We start from the raw sequence: 20651 nt of genomic DNA, 5'->3' as shown, positions 1-20651 counted from the left end.
CCTTTGTAACCCCAAGCTATAGACTGTCAATCAGCCATTGTATCGTTCTCAACTGAAATGGAAGGGAATCACAAAGAAAATAGTTTTATTTAACAATACTCACTTTAAATAATGTATTTAACATTTGAATATTAAAGCAAAGAAAAACTGTAAAACTCAACCCATGTTATCCTGCAGAGTGTATATAATTTAGTATTCAGCACACAGAATGTTAATCCTAAATAGTGCTAATTTTAGCCACGATTTGACTCAAATACTCTCCCTCTCCGTATCATTTGTACTTGGTTAGACCGGGGGGGGGGGGGGAGTCTGCATTTAAATTCTGACAAATACTGAATGAATTGTGCTGAATCCTGATTATTTCTCTTTTAAGCCTGTGTTTTTGGAACAATGTGCCTGTGGTTCTGGAACAAAACAGGAGTCAATCTGACAGAATTGAACATGGGCACATGACTACTGTGGAAAGGGAAACCAGTGAATCACAGCTTAAAAGTTCTAGGCGTGTACTTTCTTATAAAACATAACATACACTTGTGTTTGTACCCATATGAAAATAGTGCAGTTATGAAAACAGCAGTAGTAAAAGGAGGAATTGAGACTAAGAGAAACAAAAGTCCATGGCTGGTATTCTAGATGCTGGCTGTAATAAATGGAAATGATGTGCTAGCTTAGTTGTGTAGCTAAGTAATGTCTCCCAGCCCACCCCACCCCACCTGTAATCCTGACTTTCCTAGCGATGGGCATCTGTCCTCTTATTGATTGGGATGCAGCGGACTGACATAAAATAAATAATAATAAATAAAAATTTTATTTGTACCGCCCTTCCATCGATCAGGGCGGTGAACAACATAATAACAATACAAAAACACCATAAAAATACACTACAATACATTCATATTAAAAACAAAATTAAAACACCATCAGCCAATCACCAATTGTCGTCGGGGAGGGAAGACCAATTGGAACTTTATTCGGGAAATGCAGATTGAAATAAGAAGGTTTTTAGCTCCTTCTTAAACTGGGCCAGGGAGGTGGCCGAGCGGAGCTCTATGGGCAGCGTATTCCAGAGGGCCGGGGCGACGATGGAATATGACCTCCTCGTTGTGGAGGTTAGTCTGGCCCCTGGGACCCTCAATAGTTGCTGCCCAGAAGTTCTGAGGGTGCGGGGCGGAATGTATTCCCCTCTTCGTTGACATCCATTGCAACAGTGGAAAACAAAATCCCTGTTGCAGTTCCTCTGGATACAGGAGACTGCTCATGGGAGGAGAGTGGGAACATCAGTCTGCTGCATCCAGATCAACAAGAGAACAGACTCCTGTTGCTTACATTGGCTGCTGCTTTGTAAGTCAGGAATTGGGGGGACTTTCATGATCCCTAATAGTTGTAGTAAGATTTATTCGGTCATTGACCAGTATACAAAATAGCTTGATAAAATAATAATTGCAAAATACAATTATTAATAATTGTTAAAAATAATTTCAGATACAAATTCAAATTCATGTTATACACATATCAGTTTTCACCAACCAATTGGTAGCGTATTTTAGATACTATATAACAAAATCATGATCCCTACATATCTGTTCCCTACACTATTGAATACATGGGGATCATGAATATGCATCAGTTATGCATGCATAACTTTAGTTTACACATTCATATCTACAATCATGAATTCCAGCCCATATTCATATGTCAATGTTACTTTCATTGATTACTGGTGTAAAACCCAATTGTGCATTTCAGTCCCTTGTATTACTTGGCCACTCTCAATATTCAATTATTATTTTTTAAAGTCACTTTAAGACGAGAGTTAAGGCTATCTCAGGTTAAGGTTCATGCTCCTCAAGGCTTGCCTAATGGAAACTGAGATTGTTGCCTTAACAGATATCCTGTGGTTATGCATAAAGATGCACCATGCCAGGAAGCATGCTTGATTATGACTTATCACCTTTCCACATCTATGCAGCACATTTTGTTGCGGTCTTTCAGGCCAGATGGGATAAATTGTGAGGTAACATCAAGTACAGTTGGCCTTCCACCTCCCTGGATTTTTTTTTAATTCATGGAATCAAACATCCACAACTTGAAAATATTATATATATATATATATATATATATATATATATATATTCATTCATTCAAGTTGTGGATGTTTGAAGCAAACCTCGATTTTATCATTTTATATAAAGGACACCATTTTAATGTCCATTGTATATAATGGGACTTGAGCATCCATGGATTTTGGTATCCACAGGGGTCCTGGAACCAAACCCCAGCAGATACCAAGGGCCCACTGTAAATTTAACTCTGGTTTTAAACTGGCGGGTGTTATATATATATTCTGGGTTTCTCAAAAGGAGGTCCACCATTTCAGTTGGTTCCTGTCCTCAATGTACTTCAGTCTTCGTTTTCTTGGAGGTCAGAATATGAAACATGAGGTTATAAAGACTTAAGTAATTATAAGTCTGCGGGCTTATCTGTGGGGCTGCTGGCTGCTAAGGTGGGTTGAAACTTCATAGTGAATATGGAGCAGTTATGGATCTGTAACTAAGTTATGAATCTAGATCCCACAGCCCATTATTTCCTTTCAAAGTGCATACTATGACAAGATTCCTGTTAAAAGCCAACCAAATTTCTTTGTCTTAACCTCACTAAAGCAAACAAATCAAAAATATTGGTTGGAATTCAATATGGGACTTGCATCTATGTAAGTGGGGTTAACGTCTGGGAAACAGAACTGAGTAGTTTTGCAACATATTCAGCAAAGGACTGCTGTGACATTATGACATAAGGAAACCAGCAATGTGGCTGTTGTGCTTTGGGACTGTTGTGTATCAGCACCAATGTGCAATAGGCACTGATATAGATCAGGTGCTCCCAATGTTCAGTCAGACAATGACTAGGAACTGCCGATGCACACTGGTAGACCTCAATGCTCACCATGTCCCTCTTGCTTGTGCTCTGAATCTTTGCAATGCATCTTTGTAGTTCCCTAGGAGAGTTCCCTACCTACCTCAGATACATAGATTGCATAATGCTACAGAATGTAGACTGTGCTATAAAACCACAACCACTAATTTTATAATGGGAAAATTATACCAGTATAATAAACATGAGTTTCTTTAAAATACTAAAAATGGAAATTATCAAGTCAACAAGTGTAGTTTTTTGCTTCTCTTGTACTGGTCTTGACTGATTTCATGAGTTCCTAATCAGAACATTTTTCTACAAGCTAGCAGCATTTGAGCTTCTAGTGTAACATGACTGACATAACTATGTCAGTAGTTGCTGCTGTGGGGTTTAATTAGGCATGATATTCTTAGTACCTTTTGAATGACTGCTGAGAACTTCACCAAACCAATGAAGGATTTCCTTCCTTGACAAGTCTGAATTAGGTTTAAAATGTGTGATGTGTCTTTTCCAAATCTGGAGAAAAGAGGCTACCATGTGTTAACCTTCAGAATTCTTAAATTATTGTACATCTGTTTATCAGAATAGGCATTTTTGTAAAATTTTATAGGCAAAATGCAGAGTCCATGTTTCAGTCCCCCCCTCCCCAATCCAATGGCAATCACTGCATGGGCAGTTTTTAGAATTTGTTTTATTACATATCCTGTTTCAGGTTAATTCATTCAGCAGCTGAGCAGAGACTGATTCAAGAGACAGCACAGGATCAGTTGGGTCAGTCTCCAGGTCAGGGGGCGGAATGGGTGAGTGGTTTACAAACCTGTCTCCACACAGATTCAGAACCCACTACCAGTGCATGCTCCTTACCCTGTGTGCTATCGCTGGTACTAAGAAGACCCCTGTCACTGCATCTGATATAGAAACTGGCTGCCTGGCTGCATACATGTGCCCAGGTGCCCTATTTCCACATCAAATGCAGCGGCGGTGGGTTGGGGGTTTCAATACCAGCAATCATGCAGCAAGGTAAAGAGCATGGAGGCAGTGGCATGCTTGCTACAGAGTTTCCAAGAAACTCCACAGCAAATCAGGGTCAAATTGATCCAGGGTTAAGTCTATTTAACCTGTATTGGGCCAGATCCATTGGATTTGTGTCTGGTCTAGCAGGACTGGGCCTGCCCTGCCTCTGGGATTTTGGCCTGTGTCTTCTCAACTGGACAACATGAGTCTGGGGGGGAAAACACAGGCCATTTGGCCTATGCAGACAATTCCACAGTCTAGTTTTAATATTTTAAAGAATAGCATATATAACTTTGCTGCAACATGTAGGACTTTATCTGTAAAAGTTATGTCTTGCTATGACCATGAATACACAGACAGACAGACACATACACACTGTAAACCATCAATATACAAAAAAAGTGCTTGGGAATCTCTATGTATGTGATCTGTCACATCTGGCAGGTAGATGTAAGATGCCCAAAACACACCATGTAAAAGAAGTGTGATTCTTCAACTCTGACAGTCTTGGTTATCTGGATGCCCTATCTATGCTATCCTAGTTGATAATCAGCATCTACATCCCACATGTCATGGTACAGCATGGTGATGCTAGTCATACTAGAATGCCATTGGTTCATGTTTTTATCCTCTTCTTGCATCTTAGTGTCTAGTACAGCCAGGTGATTTAGACTTCACCTCCCATCAGTCCTAGCTAGCACAGCCAGTTGTCAAGAATCCTTGGAGTAATAGCCCCCAAACCAGGAACACAACAGTCGGGGAAGACTGGTCTAGTACAAAATCTCTGGCACAAAATATGTCATTCCGCTGTGTTCATCCCTGTCTCCACTGGCAACAGTTAGTGATATGGAAATGCACTGTATTATATTGTACATTCCAAGGAAGAAAAAATTGATTCAATCGATGTTGGTGGTTTCTATGACGTACTGAATCTTCTACAGGTTTTAGTCTAAACTTTAAAAGAGCTAACCAAGATGCTGAACTCTATCCCCAAAATGGGATGAGCACCCTTAGTTGTTGTTAACTGTCTTTGAGTCAACCTCAACCCATGCTGACCCATGGTATGAGAGACCTCCAAGTCACTCTATCCTCAGTTGCCCTGCTCAGCTCCTGCAGACCCATGGCTGTGGATTCTCTGAGTCTACCCATCTTGAATGCAGCCTTACTTTTTTTCTATTGCTGTAGTCTTTTCTAATGAATCCTTTCTTCTCCTGATGGGACCAAAGTCTCCGTTTAATCATCTTTGTTTCCAGGGAGATTTCTGACTTGATTTCTTCTAGGGTCCATTGATTTGTCCTTTTAGCAGTCCATGATGTCCGAGAACTCAACTCAACATTACATTTCAAATGAATTGATTTTCTTCCTATCACTTTCTTCACAGCCATGCATACAAATGGGAAATACAACGGCATGGACAATCCTAACTTTGGTATTTAATGATATATCTTTACACTTCAAGATCTTGTCTAGTTCCTTCATAGCTGTCCTTCCAGGTTCTAGACTTCTTTTGATTTCTAGTTGAGCAAAAAGGATGTTTCTAGAAGAGATCTAACTTGTACTGTTGACCCACTTTCACCCATCTTGGAAACATAAGACTTGACTCCTGTGTTTTGTGGAGCAGGTGATAACTCTCTTCCTAAACACCTTCAAATACAGTTGGGATAAATTTAAGAATTTTTATCTCTCCAGTTTAAATAACGCAGATTAAGAATAGTGTATTAATTCCCTGCTTTGCAATTAAAATTTGATGCTAGCAAATGAAATGCATGAGCAATTTATATGAGGAAGTTGAAAGTCATCCTCATTTATTAATATTAAAACAGATGCTCTTTTACTACTCTGTGATACTGGACATTAATCAGTACTTTGTCAGAGTTAACGTACTTATTAATATCACAGCTGGGAGGCATTTATAGATGGCAGTTTGTAAAATACACTACAGTTTTCTGAAGTGGTGCCATGCAATAATCAGTGCTTCCGCTGAGAGTATACACATATACAGCCGTGTTTACAGTGCCAGTAATGGGGGGCAGCACAAAAGGGCAACTCAAGTGTCTCTTTCATTTATCTGACTGAGCAGAGAATTTGTGCAGAAATGTATGCACCACTCCTGGGAGGAAGCAATTGTGTCACCTCTGTGGTGGAAATAAATTCTGCCTCCTTATTGTCATGATTAAATATGGGGATGGGGGTGGGGTGGGGAGGAGAGCATAGTTCTAAAAGATTTAGGGTTTCTATATTTTCCCCCAATTCTTCCAGCACAACAGCTCATTCCCAATATCTCTAAGAAAAAGCACAGGATAGATATAGGATCCAGATTAACAGGAGAATTAGTTGTTGACTATGGAGATCCAGTTCCCTTCTTATTGGGAAATACGACGGAGTTGCCAACAGCAGATGAGCTCTTCCACCATTAGACACTTTCATCTAATGTTGTGCTAATATGTTGAGGTCACCTGCCTGCAAGCTTCTGGATTTGTGTGTGTGTATCTGATGACGGGTCATGAAGACATTACCTCTTAACCCAGCTCTGCTCACCCTGTGACTTGATTATCCCACTACTGAGTTGATAGAGATGGTGCAGATACTGTACTCCCAACTGACTGTGGTTGGAAAATATGAACATACATATCTTGAGGTTCCCTTAGCAGGATTTCATGGCTTCCATGACAAGGGCTTGTTTCATTTAATTTGAGCTTCTTGACACCCTGGCTTGCGACAAGAGGACTTACACCAGGACACCCAAGGTCCATCCTTTTACAACATCCAAAAAATACATGTGCAGGGATAAATGGGGAGTTTGCCATAATCAATCTTTTGGACTAGAGATATAACATTTCTGGGGATTTTGAACTCATGAAGACAGGGGGCAGGGGTCATGTATTGTTCTAGATTTTTCTTGGGGGAAAATATTTAAGATTTTCAAAAAAGTTGAAATAAATGCAATGTTAGTAAGCTTTATAGATTACAAATCACTTTTAAACTTTAGCGACAAAAAAAATCCTTATTTATAACATGATTTGGCATACAGGTATCATGCTTGGGAAATTAAAAGTATGGTTTAAGCAGAAAATAATTATAAATTGAATTTTAATTTTTTTTAAAATCTAGCTACAAGTTTAATGAACACCTAAACTTCTTTGGTTTTACCAGTTTATGAGGAATAGACCAGATTGCTCCAGTGGCTGGTGCCCAGGAAGTCAGGATTGGTTTTTTTAAATGATCCATATGTATTCCTTACACTATTATCATAATCATGAATATGTAGGTACATATTTGTAGGTACATATTCGTATTGTGACTATGAATCAGTTATGGATGCGTAACTCTAGATTACACATTCATAACTGCAATTGTGAATTCCAGCCAATAAAAAAGAAGAAATCATCAATATTAATATAGCAAATAATTTTATTTCCTCTAATCCTCCATTGTGCCTGAGAGACACAAAACACTTAGGGCCTGAAAAGACAGGCCAAAATAAAACTGCGTCGGGTCACTTTGGAGGTATGCTGTTTAAATGACACACACATCTTAAGAGGCCAGAAACTGCACCAAAGCTGCACTCTGGTCCTTAGGACTGGAGCATGGCTTTGGCATGGCTTCCAGCCTCTTAGGACTCATGCAGCATTTAAACAGCATACCTCCAAAATAACCTGAAGCAGCTTTGTTTTGGCCTGTCAGTTCATACCCTTATTCCCAAAAAACAACGGAGGAAATCAAACTAAGACCAGAAATTACAATGACATGAGATACTGTACATAGTCTTACCTAAAGGTCTACCTGCTACATGGTTTTTAGAAAAAATGTGGGGAGACATGCAAGAGAGAAAATCTACTCTTAGCCTCCTTGCCAAAACCTTTGGGGGTCTGCAAATCTTGCAGCCATTGAAGTTATGCTAAATATATTTTCAATTTTGTTTAATCTGTATTAGTACAAATCTAATGTGTATTTTAATATACTTTCAATGGTTCTAACCCCAATGTAGCCTCCATAATTCATGGAATGGGGTGGGGAGAGATTCATTCCATAGAGCCTCATCTTTGATACCAGTAGTGGCTTATTGTGGGCATGGAAAGCTGGAAAGATTGTCCTCATGAAGTGGTTCCCCCTCCTCTACTCCCCACATAGCAGTCTGATAATATGAACTAACCTAAAAGAGCAAAGAACCTTTTTATAAAATCATTTTAAATACTCCCCTCCCCAATGCTCCCCCCCATCAGATTAATTTCATGGCCACTGCAGCATTTTGTTTCAGCTGATAAATATTCAGAGCCTAAAAGGAACTAACAAGATGTGGATTAATTCTTTCACAGCACAAACAAAAACTTTTAATAATTTATGCAACGTAATTAAATGCTGTTTGTTGTTTTCAGAACCCAATCAAGGGACCTGCTAATTAAGAGCTTCAGGAAAACCATAGACATGTTTTATGGACTGTATAAATAGATTCATGTATTTACCCGTAATGCTGAGTTTTGCCAGCTAATCATAAATCCAGATTAAAATTTACCTGCAGAAATCTGGTGGTACCATTCCATAGACGTCTATCCTGTCACAGAGTTCTAATGCAATACTCATTGTGAACCATCCGGTGCTAAGCCAAGTGTTGGAGATCTTCCTGAAAGCAAAAACAATTCAGTTCTAAGGGTGATAAATAATACTTCAGATAAGTTAATGTTGGAGCATGAGAGGAAGGTTTTTTTTAGTTATTTATAAAATTCATAGAAAAAGTTATGAACATTGGGCACCCAACATTTATTGTACTCCCTCACCATGTAATAGGCTTAGCTATGTCCTCCTGGTTGTGAACAAATGTATTTGGTAATTGCATTTTTCATTTTAATAACACAGACAAATAGTTATTATTTCTCTGAGCCTTTTGTTGAATAAAAGTCAGCTTCAAGCCATGTACTTGCATTACTCCCACTGATTAACGGAAAAGACAAAGACTTTGTATCTATATCTGGTTAGTGGAAGAATTACTGGACGAATACACACTTTATGCCTGGAAAGGGCATGCTCAGGATGTAATATACTGATCCTGCAGCAGTACAGCTCAATGAACCCATTGGACTGCAGTGGCATATCAAGGTGACTTAGAATATTATGTCAAGTATCTTTTAGGTTCTTTCTGGACTGAAGTCAACAGCTGCATTTGTTAAAGAGCCTTGGACTATATGCTGGAGTATTGTGGACCCTCCACATTCACTGTGGTTTGAGGCACAGAACCCCTGTGAAAGTGAAAAAAACACTAATAAGAAAACACATTTTTTAACCTAAAAGAACATCTCTCTAGGAAGCTCTAGGTGCCACAGGGCAACTCTACGATCAACATCAGCTGGAAGTTGACAATAAATTGTATTGGAATAACTACAAATGCCTAGAAAAGTGTTCTCTCTAGGAATCTCTAGGTCCTCTCTCTGGCACAACTTTTGCAGAGGTTGACCACACAGTTGTACTGGGTGACCTAGAGATTCCTAGAGAGAACATATTAATCAAATCTGCGAATAATCAAATCTGCAAAAGTCAAAGCTGCAAATGTGGAGGGTCAACTGTATTACCAGAAGAGATATGAAGCCTTATTCTTGATTATTATCACACCACACTCTTATAATGCTGCCATTCCACTTTTACTCCTTGGACAGCCTCCGGTTGCATTCTGGGGTTTGTTGTTCAGGAAGCCTACGAGCTGTCTGGCTGAATATTCTAAATGCCCCTCCCTAAATTGTAAACCCCAGAATGCAACAGAGGGCAGCCAGAATAGCAACAATGCTATAAGACTCTATAAGACCATATGATGGTCCCTGGGAGTCCAGCAGCCACACAGCCCCTCTGTCGTGGTTCTTACCCCCAGGGGATCCCTTAAACTTTCCCTTAGAGTCTCCTAGGTCTCCATTCCTGCTCCCTGCAGAGCTGAATGAGACCCCTTGAGATCATCAAGTCTCGCTGCCACCACCCAGTGAATCAATGAACTACGTCTCCCTAAGCACACACTGGGACTTGCTAGAGGAATTTGTAGTTTTCTTTCCTTGCTAACTTAAAGCAATCAGTAACCAAGCTAAGGCACGTGTACAGGAGCAGAGAGAGACAGCAGATACTTTTAGAGAATATTTATTTTAAAGAAATAGAATATAATAAGAAGATATCATTCATGCAAAGCCTCCTTGCCTTGCAGGTACAGAAAGCATAGGTACAGAGTATTCATTTCAAGCAAGCTATTAGATAAACATAACAAAACCTAAACGCACTAGTTAACACATTTCCTAGCTACTCACACAGTGATGGGATTTGCAGTCCTTGTTGAGTTCTCGGATGCAAGGAGCTGGCCCTCATTGCCTAGCTCCACTTCTGCCTGCCTCAGTGCAGGCACACAGCTGTTCCCACAGCAACATGCCAAGATGGAGAACAAAGAAAGCATAGGGTTCCCCCCAAGATGAGGAAGGGGAGAGTCTTCTAGTTGATATACTTTCTGACCTTGGGTTCTCAGACTCTGTTCTTGACTGGTTTCGATCTTATTTGTCAGGACAATCTTTTGCAGTGGTCACAGGTGGTCAAACTTCGTCCTCTGTTCCCTTATCTGTTGGAGTTCCCCAGGGGTCTGTTCTGGGTCCCCTTCTGTTTTCTCTCTACACATTGTCCTTAGGAAAACTCATTAGCTCTTTTGGTTTTTCCTACCACCTGTATGCTGATGACACCCAGTTGTATCTTTCCACCCCTGACCTTTCTCCAAGGCTTGAACAGCAAGTTTCATCTTGTCTCACAGCTGTCTCGCAGTGGATGTGCTATCTATGTTTGAAGCTCAACGTGTCCAAGACGGAGCTTCTTGTCTTTCCTCCTAAGTCCACCTTTCAACACTCCTTTTCTGTCTCTGTGGACAATATTTCTATTCAACCAGTCCAGCAAGCCTGCAGTCTTGGTTTTATCTTTGAGTCTTCTCTGTCGTGTATCCCTCAGATCCAGACCACAGCCAAGGCTTGTAGATTCCTTTTGTACAATATTGCCAAAATCCAACCATTTCTCTCTGACTCTACTGCCAAGATCCTGGTCCATGCCCTAGTGATCTCACGACTTGATTACTGTTACATCCTTCTGGCAGGGCTTCCTCTTTCTCACCTCCGTCCTTTAATTTCTGTCCAGCATTCAGCTGCACGCATTATCACTTCCACCCACCGCTCTGACCACATCTCTCTTGTGTTGGCATCCCTTCACTGGCTCCCCCTCCCTTTCCGCATTCAGTATAAGCTCCTGCTGTCAACATTTAAAGCCCTCCATGGGCTGGCCCCTCCTTACTTATCAGACCTTCTTTCTCCTCACCTTCCCACTAGGGCCCTCCGTTCTGGTAGTCAAGGGCCTGTTACAGACTGCCAAAATAAAGCTGCTTTGGGTCTCTTTGGAGGTATGCTCTTTAAACGATGCATGGGTCCTAAGAGTCCGGAGGTCGCACCAAAGCCACACTCCATTCCTAAGCACTGGAGTGCAGCTTTGGCGCAGCTTCCGGATTCTTAGGATGCATGCATCATTTAAACAGCATGCCTCCAAAGAGACCCGAAGCAGCTTTATTTTGGCAGTCTGTAACAGGCCAAGGTCTACTTTCCCAGCCCAGGATTTCTTCTGCCCCATCTCGGATTCGCCCCTTTTCACTCGCTGCCCCTCACTCCTGGAACCTTCTTCCCCCGCAAGCAAGAGCCATCACTTCTTTAACCAGCTTCAAAATGGAGTTGAAGACCGTCCTGTTCAGGGCAGCGTTCCCAGGCCTTGCATAATTGTCGCTTGCCTCTCTGGACGAAGATTAACCATCCATTATGAAGCCAAGCCCTCCCTCCAGTCCATCTGCCTTGGTCCAGGCCTTGGAGGTAGAGAGGAACTGCTGAACTGCTGGGGATGCTCTTCCCCACCACTACTCCCTTCTCCTTTTGTGTGGTGTCTTTTTAGATAGTAAGCCTGAGGGCAGAGAACCGTCTAATTAAAAAGACTGTATGTACAGCGCTGTGTAAATTTACAGCGCTTTATAAATAAAGGTTAATAATAATAAGAGCATAGTGTGATAATCTATTTTGTATCAGTATTGAGCTACGCTATCAAATGAACACTCACAGCTATATGCAATATTTGCTGTTGTTGTTGTTGTTGTCATGAGCTTTCATTTCCAATTTATAGTGACTCTAAGGTGACCCTGTCATAGGGCTTTCTTAGCAAGATTTATCAGAGGGGGTTTGTCACTGCCTCCCCCTAAGGCTGAGAGAGTGTGACTTGTCCAAATAAATCCAGTGGGTTTCCAGGTTTGAGTGGGGATTTGAACTGAGTGATGTCTATGCTACATATATATCCCATCTTTCCTCCAGTTAGCTCAAGGCAGTGGTACATAGATTTCTTCCACCCCAATTTTATCCTTCCAGAAAGTACACCAAGATGCAGGAAGTGTGGAGTGAATAGCTGGGGTCATCCAGTGATTTTCATTGCTCTGTAGAACGTTGATCTGGATCTCTTAAACCCCATATCAACACACTGCCCACTGGCTGCCTTCTACAAAAAACCTTCTTAAGGAACCAATTTCATCCTGAGATTGGTTGTTTCAGGGTCTTGCCAAAGAATTCTACTTAAGTGAAGTCGAAGGCTTTCATGGCTGACATCCATAGTTTTCTGTGGGTTTTTTGGGCTATGTGGCCATATTCTAGAAGAGCTGATTCCTGATATTTTGCCAGAATCAGTGGCTGGCATCTATAGATAAATCTTCTGTGAAAATGCCAGCCACAGATGCTGGCGAAACATCAGGAATAAACTCTTCTAGAACATGGCCACATAGCCCGAAAAACCCACAGAAAACTAATTTTACCTAAGTCAGACTGAATTACTTTCTGTACAGCAATATATGCCCCTCGCCAGTGTTTTTCCACAACACACTCATGCAATCCCACACAAACCTTATCATAGCATAACTGTGGATGGCTGCAGAGGGAGGGAGTCTGTTAACAAGGACATGAGATGAAGATGAATCTTCTCTTCCTCTGCTCTGTTGTGACAAATGTAAACCTACTCTAACTTCTTATTCTCATTATCTTGCAACAATAAAGGGGTGATTCTAAGAGGTAAACTGTGGCGTAGATGTTACAAAGGTAACATAAAGCTAGATTTTATGTTCACAGCTGTCAAAATTTTCTGCAGTTGTAAACAGTGCTTTCAGTATTTTCAAAATACTACATAAGACATTTTCTGTTACCCTGTCATGAGGATAAGCATGTACTCAAGAAGAAGAGATTTTTGTAAGATGCTGCCCAGAACAGAGAACATATTAATGGATTGACTAATTCCAACATTTATACCTATAAACAAGGAAGAGGGGTTGAATTTCTGAAGGAAAGGCAGGCATTCTATGTTTCCACTAAAAAAGAGTCTAAGGACTCTTAATTATTACTACCAACACAAACAAAATGAATTTGAATAAATCAGTATCTTATCTAAACTCTGTATATTCCTGTATGATAGAATCAACCAAAGATATTACACCACCTGAGGCAAAGAACAAGATAGTGTTCCATCATTTTATGTACAAAGGCTGATCAAACTGTACAGCTGAATCTTACCTCAACCCTCATGGTGGGACTGCATCCTCCACCAATACCTTGTGGTAGGATGGAGTGGAACATGTTGTATGGGACACACAACTTTCTTCTTCCAACACCTAACTGCTACTCATTGCCTCTCAGCATGTGTTGCTTGAGCCAAGCCTTAGATTCTACCTAATTGCCCTAATTTGGGTCTAGTTTTCAGCAAAGTGGTAAGCTTTTTGTGGGTTTTTCGGGCTATGTGGCCATGTTCTTAAAGAGTTTCTTCCTGACGTTTTGCCAGCATCTGTGGCTGGTGAAACGTCAGGAAGAAACTCTTCTAGAACATGGCCCCATAGCCTGAAAAACCGACAAAAAACTATGGATGGCTGCCATGAAAGCCTTCGAATTCACATTGGTAAGCTTTTCTTTGAGATATGCTTGGAAAAGCTTGCCTTTACTCTATACTTGGAAAAGTAACATTTTTGGACTGCAACTTTCAGCCAGGATCACCACTTATTTACAGTTGACATAGATAAAGAAGCCATTATATCCCCTTGTGAGGGCCAGTGGTTGAACGTTGGATCACAACTCTAGAGAACAGGATTTGAATCCACACTCAGCCATGAAAAATCCACTGGGTGACCTTGGGCAAATCACACTTTCTTCACCTTAGAGGAAGGCAAACCTCTTCTGAACATATCTTGCCAAGAAACCCCTGTCATAGGTTTGCCTTAGAGTTGCCATAAGTAGGAATCCGTTTGAAGGCACACAACAACAGCACTCACACTCACTCAGTACAGAGGCACCACTCAGGAGTCAACAAGGAGATAGGAAGGGGGAGTCTCATTGGGCAACTTTCAATGTAATCCAAACAAATCATTTTTTAAAAGTCCACAAAGATAATGAATCTCATGTGGAAGACAATTTAAGAACCTCTAAAAATAATTTCTTTCCAAAGATTCCTCCTCTTGAAGCAGAGGTTACAGTATTTTGCATTTCTTTCTAAAAGAGCGGAAGAACATCTAGTTTTATACCATCTAGGCTGTAAAGAAATGAAGCCATGCCATGTACTTATTAGAGCATATCATATACTTTTTCATGTGACAAAGTAACACACTGTCCTGATAATTCTACAGAGCATACTAAATTACAATTAAAGGCCTTTCTGTGCCATCGCAATCTCATTTATAATCTCAATGGAAATGTTCTTCCTGCAAGTTATTTCATTTATGCCTCTTTTTATTTAATTACTGTAATATTGGTTCTGAATCATATTTTCTTAATGGACCTTTATTCAATTATAAACTTATCCTCAAGTACAGTTACTTTGCAATATGAAAGTATATTGTTCTGAAGCCTGTGGCATTCACTCTTCCGTTTAACTGTCAATAATTTCTAAATGGTACCACCACATTTTTAAAATAAGCCTTTCTGGCAGGATATAATGCATCAGTTAGTTCTTTCAGCCACAGTACTAAAGATTATTATAGAAACTGAGGTGTCAGCTATTGTACCTCTGCACCTTGATGTTCGTAACGTAAAGTGGCAATTAAGTACTTGGTAAATCTCATCCAGAAAGAACCTATTATATGTAGTATCGTATGTCACTAGCTTTTCTTCTTAATCTCACCTCCTTTAATTACCCTCAGATAATTCTGTCTCTCTTCATTGAAATACTTCATGTAGGCTACATACCCATTTCAAAGGCCTAGTTTCGATATAATTCATTGCTATCTTTATATCATAGAGGCTTCTTGTCCTAAAAATATAATTATGCTTCCAACACAAGAGTGGGAAAGGTATATCCCATTAGCCACAAGCAGCCCCCAAACTCCTTTTGTATGTCGTCCACTTTTCTTCACCAGAAAACAAATGTCAGACTCTTAAGTGCTTATTCTGGTGCAGGGAAACACCTGAAAGTTTGTAAAGAAACAGGTGAGTCTACTCAACAAGACCCTCAAAATCAATATCAAAGACCTTCATTGGGGTGGATGGTTGCTTGCTTTTGAGCCTAGTGCAGTCCACCATGGACCCAAGAGACTGAAAATTATCTCCCTACACCTTGTAAAGATGCCCACCCCAATCTAAAAGCTAAATTCACTGCAGATGGATACCTGTTCAGGACATAGGAATATGCTGGATATATAAACAATGCTATATCTGTCCATTTCCTAAATAAGACATACCACTGAGCATTTAAAAAAAAAAAAATGAAGATGATGGTCAGGGTGGCCCTGACTCTTTTCTGAAGGATGGGCAAAGAGAATTAGACTCAAACCATAGTGATGTTGATTAAAATAAAGATTCAGCCAACACTCACTGGCTGTTCACCACTTTTCCAATCTGTCTAAAATGGGCATTTGGGTAATCAACACTGTAAAGAGATACTGCAAACAATTTAGAACTCGACACACAAAACATTACAAGGAAATGTTTTGTTTATTCGTTCATTCAGTGTTGGGCAACACATCCTCTATCAGTCACTGTGTCACTGAAAGATAGAAAGTCTAGCCTGGGAGATAAAGATGCTTACCTAAAGGTTTGCTCAGCGGTCATCTATATGGACTCACAGCAGCCCACTTTCATCTTTTTCAACTCTCCACTTACAGCACAAACAGTTTGTGTAGCTTGCTATGTGTACCTTTCCAAGTGCAGGGAGTATTACTGCTGCCTTGGCTCTAATTATTGCAGCTTCCTCATATTAGGTGCTATCCTGTGTTGCTGACTGACTGTAAGGATGCAGTACTTACAAAAATCCTTACAGAAAGTATGTAAGGATATAAAAAACATTCAGATTCAATACCCAGTTCATTAAGTGGAACAGGGACAGTACATTTGATTTTGAAAGGTGGCAGTCTGTGACTAAGCAATGGGCTTTGTAGACTAATAGGCAAAATCTATATGCCATCTAATTACCATCTTGAGTTTTCATATGTGACATAAAATGCTTTACATGTATGGTAGATGTGTGTGGTAGTCAGAGGTAGAATGGGAAAGATGACAGAATGTATGCTATGAAATATACTCTCTATTCTAAAGAGTGCAGAAAATGTGTTTGCTAAAGACATCTGTGTATCAGTTTATCTGGAAATGTCTAAATAGCTACTTCATCTTTATCAATTACTGGAAAAAATATGATAAGGATTATTTAGAGAGCCCTACACACCTTTTGTTCATACCTAATTCTGTGACATTCTTGCTCAGAAGTACCAAGAACATTGCACAGTTTAATCATTCCAGCTTTCATAAGCCTGTTGTTAACTGACATCTCATCAAAATGTCCAATTTTTAATATAATGGGGAACTTTGGCTGAATAGATTTTTGCACCTAAGCCAGAATATGACAGGCAGTAGCAAAGGAGAGCTTGTCACCAGGACTCATTTCTGGCTCCATAAACCATGGTTATTGTCCTTAATGAAGCCTCAAATGATTGTCCAAACTAAGTCAGTATGTAGCAAGCTTAATATTGCAATGTCCATTGGCCACTGTTCTGGCTCTTGTGGTACTCTGCCTGGAATTCTTTAATGAAACAACAATAAGAAGATGCAATAACATTTAAAATAAAATGGTTTCCCCTGAGTTTTACTTATCAGCAATACTTCCCAGAACTTCAATTGAGGATAATGGTGCACTGAGATGAAAAGAGCATGTAACTTTGTATCAGATTTATCCTTCCCCAAAGTGAGCTCTTAATTTATACATAAATGTGTTAAGTGGTACTTGTGCTGTCATCACGTTTTAGTATGAAACACTATAATGAATATATAAGAAATAAAAATAAATGCATATTTTTGGGAGGGGGTTGAAGGGGAAATCTCATTTCCAACACTGCCTGTAGAAACATGTTAGTCATATAGAGGGTCACTTATTAAAAACAAATTGATTTGAAGATCTGTTTATAAGCTGTAAATTGGCTCATAAAGAAGGTAAGTATCATAATAACTTGTCTTTTCCCACTTGGAAGTGGAAGAAGAGCACTTCAAAACACCTAATGTTTGAATAATGTGTATTTGTGTTACACGAAGGTTTACTGCTGCAATGTTCCAAGAATGCTTATATTCAATAAGTAGCCATTATAATTCACAGAATGGCAATGCTGGCTCCATAAAGCAAAGCCCATCAATTCTAATTTTTCAGAACCAGTAAAAATCTGCTTTCAGATGTGTTACATAAAGTGAAATTTAGATTTGATGTCTAACCTTTTTCTATTTGGCTCTAAAATTCTGTAAGCCGAATGTATTCAGCACATGCACCAGTTTTTGTTATTAAAAGCTGGCATGCCAATACATTATTTGATTGCCTGATTGTTACTTACTTTGTAAAAGACCTTGTAGCACCTCTGAGACTAATTAAAATAAAGAAGTTGGCAGCATGAGCTTTTGTGGACTTCAGCCTACTTCCTCAGATGCATATAGTGGAGTGGAAACCAGAGACGGACATATATATGCCATTGGTATGTGAGAATATCAATTCAAATTCAAAATCCTTTGTGTATGGAAATGAAGTAGCATGTCCAGTTTTAACCATTGTCCTTAGTGAACCAAGACACTGTGATCTGATCAATGTGTATGGAAATGAATAGGCAAGACCAGTTTGGCAATGGAAACTAACCTGTAGATGAAGAGAAGAGTGTAGGATGCTCCCTTGAGGGTGGGGTCAGTGTTGAAATGTGAGTAATAAAGCCATTTCCTCTGTTCATTTAATTGCTGAAGGACTGCAGTTTATGGATGAATTCCAGTTCTGCTATTTCTCTTTCCAATCTACATTTGTAGTTCTTTGTTCAAGGACCACTGTTCTGAGGTCTGAGATGGAATGCTCAGGGAGAGTGAAATGTTCTGCCACCATTTTTTGTGTATTCCCATTCCTAAAATCTGATTTATGTCCATGTATCCTCTGGCGCAGGGACTGGCTTGTTTGACCAATGTAAACTGCTGATGGGCACTGATGACATAGTATGGCATAAATCACATAGGAGGATGACCACATGAAAGTCCCCCATATATTTTCGGTGATGCCATTTGGTCTTGTGATGACATTTCCTGAAAGAATGTGCAGGCAGAGTTGGCATCTTGGTTTGTGGCAAGAGTTAGTCTCAGAGGTGCTACAAGATCTTTCTACATATTGATTCTACAGACCAACACAGCTGTATCTTTGAATTCTCTTACTTTGTAAAAGTTAACCATGAATATTTGACCAAAAAATGAAATAATATTACAAGATAGTAGAAATAGAAGTGAAATAAGTATGCAGGGTGATCCCCCTCAATGAATATATAGCTTAGATATATTAAACATTCAACTGAATTGCTGGAACAGAGCTTCAATATATTCACATACAGTTGTTTTCTTACCTGTCTTTTCCAGTTTCCCGTTTGAAAAGATCATCAAACTGAAGCATCTTGTGCCGTGATATCAAGTACACTTTCAACTGAGGTAGTATCTGGTTCATCAGTTGCAAATTATTATAAATTAATCCTTTGCCATCTCTTCGCATGTAGATGCTGGGACCCCAGAATATAAATACAGTCCCTTGGCTCATATTTAAAAGTTCATTGCGATTTCTCAAAATTCTCTGGATACTGGAGTGAGCTATGACTCGCAGACTTGTCTTGTTTCCAACATCTTTTCCAAAACCTCGTGTGGGTGCATCATTCATTCGAATTACGCACTCTGTCTGGTCGATTTTATTGCCTTGTTGGCTTCGCAAAAGGTGTCCAGAGCTTGTTACTAGGGCACAACGTGCACAATGCATTTTCAAAGGCTGCAGGAGAAAGAGATGTCTCAGTACAACATGCACCCAAATTCCCTGAGAGTTAAAACAAAACATGAGATAACTCAGAATAGGTTATGAAGAAAAATGGTGGGATTCCAGTGTCATTATGAACAGTGAACCCTTCTTTACCCTCTCTTCCAAAGAATCAATGTAGCTTGTCAGATCACTCTCTGTCTTGTTAAAATAAGTTTGATTTGATCCAGGAATGACAATGGGAGGTCATGGGGGTTGGATATAATATAGTGGCTGGTGTTCAATTCATGTTAGAGCAGAAATCATGTCGCCTACTGGTTACACACAGCCTCCTAAGCCTTTCTTTGTAGACCCCAAGTTATTCCCAAACCCCCAAATTTTGGCTGAAAAAGCAAAATTGCTGTTATTGAGCAAAATGCAGCCCTCTAGACTTTGGATAGGAAACCCCGCCAGCATAGTCACCATCACTGACAGTGAAAAAAATGAACTTATAATCACTTTTTGTTTTGGAAGAAAATGCAAATACATTGTGCTTGGAAGGGGCACAGTGCCTTCTGGAACCCTAAAGCTTGCCTCCACCCAATATTAGAAAGGGGCTACCTTCTCCTGCAGCAACCTGTGTGTTTTGAACAGGCACTCTAGAATGTGAAAGAATAAAGGCAAAAATCTGCCTGCAATGTCAGAGAGTGACACAGCACTGCCACCAGATATCACTCTAAGATCCACAAACAGCCTACCAGGGACACGAGGCTACGGTTGAGCCTTATTAGCTTGAAAGTTCTGGGTTGTTCCATTTGTACCTTCATACTGCAAGTGCAATTCCTAGTGACACAAACTACTGTCCTATGGGCACACCAGTGATAAGTAGGCCCCTGATGCACATCCAGCATTAAAAGCCTGATCCTGCAAGGTACTGGTGATATTCAGTGTGTGACAGACGGTTCTTAATACCTTATGAAATTAACTCCCATGATTTCCTGTAGCTGTGAATTATCTATGTGTCATTAGACACAAAGCTAGCATGTCTCCATATATTAATTTCATGTGTCCCTCACAGTTCTTAACAGAAAAAGAGCTGAAGTCAGCATGATGACATATTATTTTATTTAGCATGAGAGACATATATGTACAAATCTATTCATAAAATTAGTGTCCATGGTGTAAATTAGCAATGATGGCTGGTTTTGCTTTATGGAGTAGAAAGCAAGGAGACTTATTCTCTCGGGACAATACATTTACTATTTTCTGATAGGGAACTTTTTAAAAAAATTTAAGCCAGGATTTTAAAAACCCACCTATCAATATATGCTATGTATAATATAATGGAATTCAAACTACAACTATAATTTAAACATAAGTTTAAAGACTGAACTACAATTTAATGAAAACTGTTATATAGAAATATTTAATATTTGTTCAACCGTTTTTTA

General features: G+C 39.7%; 1 protein-coding gene across 2 annotated transcripts in view; it reads right to left on the bottom strand.

The window, feature by feature from the left end:
* ST6GALNAC5 (ST6 N-acetylgalactosaminide alpha-2,6-sialyltransferase 5) overlaps positions 1–20651 on the bottom strand; it is a 102334-nt gene that overhangs the window by 2237 nt on the left and 79446 nt on the right. For both annotated transcript variants that reach the window (XM_042463547.1, XM_042463546.1), the window contains exons 3-4: positions 18827–19236; positions 8441–8548 (exon numbers count right to left, since the gene is read on the bottom strand). In XM_042463547.1, coding sequence (XP_042319481.1) covers positions 8441–8548; positions 18827–19236 — 518 coding nt within the window. The remainder of the gene's footprint in view (positions 1–8440; positions 8549–18826; positions 19237–20651) is intronic.

Source organism: Sceloporus undulatus, chromosome 4, assembly GCF_019175285.1.
Source record: "Sceloporus undulatus isolate JIND9_A2432 ecotype Alabama chromosome 4, SceUnd_v1.1, whole genome shotgun sequence".
NCBI lineage: Eukaryota > Metazoa > Chordata > Lepidosauria > Squamata > Phrynosomatidae > Sceloporus > Sceloporus undulatus.
The sequence above is the reverse complement of the archived record's forward strand: the minus strand, read 5'-3'. Positions and strand labels throughout refer to the sequence as shown.